This window comes from Plectropomus leopardus, chromosome 14 (assembly GCF_026936395.1).
Source record: "Plectropomus leopardus strain MGB_pleo_1.0 chromosome 14, ASM2693639v1, whole genome shotgun sequence".
Taxonomy (NCBI): Eukaryota; Metazoa; Chordata; class Actinopteri; order Perciformes; family Serranidae; genus Plectropomus; species Plectropomus leopardus.
In genome coordinates, this window is record NC_142189.1 from 2907501 (window position 1) to 2913666 (window position 6166).

General features: G+C 41.3%; 1 protein-coding gene across 1 annotated transcript in view; it reads left to right on the top strand.

Annotated features, from left to right (window-relative positions):
* Window positions 1-3565, top strand: part of ap5s1 (adaptor related protein complex 5 subunit sigma 1) — a 7126-nt gene extending 3561 nt beyond the window's left edge. Inside the window, exon 3 of the mRNA XM_042500301.2 lies at window positions 3121-3565. Within this exon, the coding sequence (XP_042356235.1) occupies window positions 3121-3249 (129 nt within the window). The 3' untranslated portion in view covers window positions 3250-3565. The remainder of the gene's footprint in view (window positions 1-3120) is intronic.
* Window positions 3566-6166: the final 2601 nt, after the last annotated feature.

Genomic DNA, 6166 nt, shown 5'->3' on the forward strand with positions numbered 1-6166 from the left:
CGCTAATATTATTTAATACTTTTATTGAGTAAATGTTTTTAAACATCAGTCCTGATCATAAATATCTAATATTCAATAATTTGTTAAATTTTAGCCCTTTAAATGCCAGTTTTTTGTCATGATGCCACTTTATTTATAGAAAAACCCACAAAAAATGAATTATATTTAAAAGGGATGCACGATAATTATCCGATAATGGGACTTATGACGTCATACCGATAATTCTGATAATACGTTTTTTCACTCTCTGCATTACGCTGCCGGTCAAACTGCTGCTGCGAGATCAGCCAACATGTCAGCAGGGTTTAACCCTTTGTTTCTTTTTCTTTTTTAAACTCTTTCGCCGCCACTGACGAGATTTTCCGTCAGTCGGTGTTTTCGCTGGAGTGTAGGGGACACTGTTACGGATGTTACGCAATAAAACAACATTTCCACGTCTAAAAACAAACGAGACCTGACGGCGCTGCGGACTGAAAGACAAAGTCGGGGATGATGCTGACCGATCCGCTCCACTCTCATTCTTCGCTGGTGTCTCCGCCGGTGTCTGCTCCGCTGTCATTGTCCACTGGTGTCACTGCCCGTGTCCCTGCCCGTGTCCCTGCCCGTGTCCCTGCCAGTGTCCCTGCCAGTGTCCCTGCCAGTGTCCCTGCCAGTGTCCCCGCCGTTGTCCCCGCCGGTGACCGCTCCACTGTCATTGTCCGCCAGTGTCTGCTCCGCTGTCATTGTCCACTGGTCCCCGCCGGTGTCCCTGCTGGAGTCTCCGCCGGTGTCCCTGCCGGAGTCCCCACTGCTGTCCCTGCCTCCATATGCCAAATATAGTTTAAAAAAAAAAACATAATTAGGTGGAAAATAGTAAAAATTAGAAATTAACATCCAGGACGACAAAAACACGGAGCAAAGAGAAAACAGTCTATTGCTGAAAAAAAAAAGTTTGATTAAAAATCCGGATCTTCAGGCAGCTGTTCGACTGACACATTAAAATCCCCTTTTTAAGAAACCGCGCTCGCTCGTGGTCACTTTTTGGGCTTCAAACACGTCCTTTATGTCTTCGCTGAGCTGGCTGAAGAAAAAGGTCGCTCTAGTGTCTCTTGACTCTTTTCTAACTGCCGTTTGTTCTCGGATTCAACAAGTTGGAGTGTGTGTCTGTGTTCGGCTGACTGCTGGCCGGTTTGTGAAGCAGGATTAGAGGAGATTTATAATTGGACAGTTTAGCTCCGTCACTGCTGTTTGGACTTAATTATTATTTCGGTCTTAAAGGATAATTCTGGTGATATTCAACAAATCCCATGAAAAGACCCAAACCAACAATGAGTAGTCAAAGTGTGGTATATCTTCTTCCTCCGTGACAAATGAGCCACATTAACAATGTTTACATGCACAAAATGTTCCGTATTTATGCCTCCGCGCCAGAAAAAGGACGAGGTCGGAGGCATTATGCTTTTCAGGTTGTCCATTCGTCCATCCGTCCATCCGTCCATCTGTCCAACACATTCTTATGAACACAATATCTCAAGAACACCTTGAGGGAATTTCTTCAAATTTGACGCAAAAATTAACATGGATTCAATGATGAGCTGATCATATTTTGGTGCTCATAGGTCAAAGGTCAAGGTTCCTGTGACCTTATCTGTCTCATTTTTGATATCTCAAGAACACCTTGAGGGGATTTCTTCAAATTTGGCACAATTGTTTAAATGTACTCGAGGGTGAACTGATTATGTTTTGGTGGTCAAAGGTCAAGGTCACTGTGACCTTGCATAGGTCGTATTCTTGTGAAAGTGATATCTGAAGATGTCCCTTTCCCTTTTTTCCTTACATTTTGCACAAATGTCCACTCGGACTCAAGAATGAACTGATAAGCATCTGATGGTCAAAGGTCAAGGTCCCTGTGACTTCGTTTGTCTCAATACCTTGAGGGAATTTTGCCAGATTTGACACAAACGTCCTCTTGGACTCAGTGATGAGCTGATTAGAATTTGTTTTTTAAAGGTCAAGGTCACTGGGACCCTGTATGCATCTTGTAACACCTGCAAACGTAATAAACCCACAAATAATCCCACAAACCTCATACATTTCCCACAAACGTAATAGCCGTTGCCTCTACAAATGTAATAATAATTTCCTGCAAATGTCACCTATAATGTGACACCTGTATGATGTACAGAACAGACATGTATACGACGTCTTTTCTGGATGTCATGTAGATGTCTTTTTTGGACATTTGCAATAAATTTTGTATTTTGTTTGTAGTAGGCAACTGCTATCACATTTGCGGGACATTTATCACGTTTGTGGGATAATTACGTTAAAAGCTGCAGATTTGTGTTAAATTTGTGGTTTATCATGTATGTCACATTCTTGTGAAAGTGATATCTGAAGATGGCTTCACGGTAGTTTCCTTAAATTTGGCACAAACGTCCACGTGGACTCAAGAATGAGCTAATTAGAATCCGATAGTTGGAGGTCAAAGATCAAGGTCACGGTGACCTCCTTGGGTGCCCACCTTGAAACTGTGACGACTGTAGCGATTTTCTGTGAGTGAAGTATCCGTGGACGTAAACTTGGAGAGAAACTTTTTACTCGTGCGCGGAGAAAGGAAATCTTCCTACTAAGCTTTTAGATAACCAATAAATTAATATTCCGCTAATATTCCCATTTCCTTGCAGCCTGGCATACGCTGATTTACGTGCGGCAGTGTGTCGTTTATCATGTCAAAACAGTGAAAAGCAGAACAGCTGGAGCCGCTCGTCGTTTTGCGTCTTTGCTTTTTGTCCTCCTGTTTCAGTGAGATTTGTTGGACTGGATGTGCGTATTATCCCAGTGCCGCTTTAATGATATTGTATTTGTTGCAACCTTTTGTATCCACACATGTTTAAAGACCTTAAAATCACTTCAGTGTAGCCGTTAACCTCCACATGTTGCTGTGTGCAGCTTCGCCAACCAAATGTTCAACAGCAGCAACAACTCATTATCCGTTATAAAAACTGCGATTAAAAGAAAACAAACAGGCACAAGTGATGAAACAGGATTGCAGCCGCACAGCTTTTTATCGCCATCTGTAACTAACTGCAATCATAAAAAGTCTGCACGCCGTCGTCAATAACGACACTTTCCCTTCAGGTCCTGCTGAGGAGCAACCGCATCGACGCTCTGCTGAGCCGCCTGCTTCCTCACGGACAGCTCCTCTTCCTCAACCACCGCTTCGCACAGAGTCTGGAGAAGGAGGTGGCGGCTTACATGGCGAAGTGAAGCGGAGCAGAGTGAGCTGTGACTGCTGCAGAGCTCGTATGGTCAGTAAAACCTGGAAAAGTGATGATATTTCAAAACTGCAGTTTACAGGCCTGGAAAAGCTTTGGAAAACTACATATATTCCGAAAGTTTTGGAAAAGTCCTGGAAATCTGTGTCACAAACCTGTATAATAATGCATGGCGTGTGCGAGGAGAAATGAGAGAATACAAGGATGATTTGTGTTTTTACACTTTCTGGCTGCGATAAATGGTGTAATTTTTTCTGATTTAAACATTTTTGTTGATTTTTTTCTGCTATAAAAGACTTTGGCTAGTATTTTTTCTTTGAAATTTTTGCTGTTTTTTTTCTTAATTTTCGACAATTTCTAAAGAAAACCTTTTTTGGCATTTGTTTTTTTTTCTTTAAATATTTTGGGCTTTAAAATTTTTTAAAAAATATCCAAAAGTTTTTAAAGATAAACAAATCACCAACGTCTTTTCTTTAAAATTGCCAAAAAAAATGTAAAGAAAAAAATCCCCCAAATCTTTTCTTTAAAAATCGCCAGATGTTTTTCTTGCCCAAAAATGTTTAAGAAATAAAAACCAAAAAAACAAATTGGCCATAAAATAAACAAAAATACAGCAATTTAACGCCAAAATCAGACACATGTTGTTCGACGTGCCTCCCTCTTCTTTGCACCACCCTCCCTCCCGTCTTATAAATAACAAACAGTCTCAAATTCATATTTTAATATTCTTTTCTATTCTGTTCCAAATTCATTATTTTCTAAAATAATGTATATATTTTTTTAAAAACTATTGTATAGTAGCAAAAAAGAGGAATCTATAGTTGTTTCAGAGAATGTATGGTCTTGAACATTTGCCTCAAAATCATGGAAACGTCCTGGAAACGTCCTGGAAACGTCCCGGTAAAAACGTGGATGAGCCCTGCTGGTGACATTTCTGCAGCAGCAGAAGAAGAGCGGACTCCTGCAGCTGCTGCCTCAGATTGCACAAGGTGGTAAACACTCACGCAGAGCGGTAAATATCTCCCTGCGCCGCTCGCAGCTCGCTGCTGACTGTTGACTGTGTGGGCGGCTTCAGCTCAAATCCTGTTTGTCAAATCGAAGAGTGGAAAGGAAAATGTGGCAGATTAAAGAGTGCAGCTGAAGAGGCCGGCGAAGAGCTCCTCGTCATCGTCAAAGGCCGCCGTTTATCTGATTCACCGTACTTAAAATGTCACGGCGTGACCTTGAGGAACCGACTTGACCTCTTGTTTGTTTTTTTTCTCAAAGTGCTTTATGGCCTCGCTGTGACTTCGAATGCGCCTCTCGTTCCTTAAGAGGAGGAGGAAGACGCATTTTTTTGTTGTTTTTGTGCAGCACAAAGTCTGATTCATCTCATAGTAAAAAAAAAAACGGATCAAAGTCAGACCTGTTTACTGTCACTTTGAACCAAAAATGTCATCAGCTGGAGACGTTTGAGGAGAAAGGAAGAGACAGGAAGTGACATGAAACAAAGAGATGTTGGCGTGCAGAAAAAAGGAGTAAAACAGGAAATGATGAGCAGCAGTGGAAACATCCAGACACAACACATAACAAATGTGTTCCTGCACCTTGTGAACATCTGTTGCCTCCGTCGGCGGCCCCCTGTGAAGCCGCAGACTCGCCTGCTCCTCCTCCTGGCCTCATAAAAGCCTCCCAGTTTTTGTGCTGGCAGCAAAACCCAAAACCGGAGCGAGGATTTCTACGAGTGTGGCGGTGGAGAGAGGATGAGAGGGAGGGAGGGATGAGGGGAAACCTGTCTGGATGCCAACATCAACCGCTTTGATCTTCTCCTTTTCTCTGTTTTAAAAAATAAAACTCATTTTTAGCATTACCCAAGGCGTATTCTTTGAAACTTGTGTACTCTGCAATCAAGGACACGCGGCGCGTTTTTCCAAAAACGAGGCACCGGGGACGGCACATTAAAAACGAGAGAACACACAAGAGAAGGATTTAGAGGTTGTGTACATCTCGTGGGGAATAATGGAAACACGGAGTCGACGAAAACACCTGCGAACTGGATTACAGGACTCAGACAGACAGGAAGTCCCACTGTGAGACCAGCAGAGGGCGATGTGTCCTCCTGTCCACTCAGTGGAAACCAGTTTACTAACTAAAGTTTATACTGTTTATTGTTTCAGTTACATTTTGAAGGAAAACTATGCAGGATTTCCAAAAAACAACAACAAAAAAACAGAATTTACAACGAAGGATTAGGGACATGGTAAAGGAAAAAACCCGTTTTGAGAATTGAGTCATTATATTTTGACAGAAAAAAAAAGCAGTAATAATATCAGAATAAAGTCGTAATATTGCTATAAAAAAAGTTGGATTTTTTACAAGAAAGGTGATATATTACGAAAATAAAGATAGAGGACAGGCAGTCTCCGTGGTAACCACTGTCCCCGGTTGCCAGGAGCGCTGCCTGTGCTCTCGCCTGTTTTATAGTTTGCTGGCAATTTTATTTACGGATTTTTTTATAGAATTATTTTGGCATTTACGGCTGCCAGTTTTTTCTGTGAAAACTGGATTTTTCTCACAGTGGGTCTCAAAGAGATTACCTCTATAAATAAAGGTTAAATAAAATAAACCGAATAAAAAAACAGCAATAATGCGCTGAAAAATGTTTGTGGGAACGTTTTACCGTAAAACTGCAAATAATAACCTCAGCTTTTATTTGCTGAAATCATTGACCTAACAGGCTTATGACTGAGACAGGCGTCCGTATGAGACATGTTTTTACTTCCTTTCTCACAAACTGTTGTTCAGAAAAGATGGAAAATACAAACAAATCATTCATTTAACCCTTTAAAACCATGGCAGTTTTTAAAAATGTGGGAAGATTAATTACAACAGAAGAAGAAATGACCCAGACGTCTGCAAGAAATCTGTGA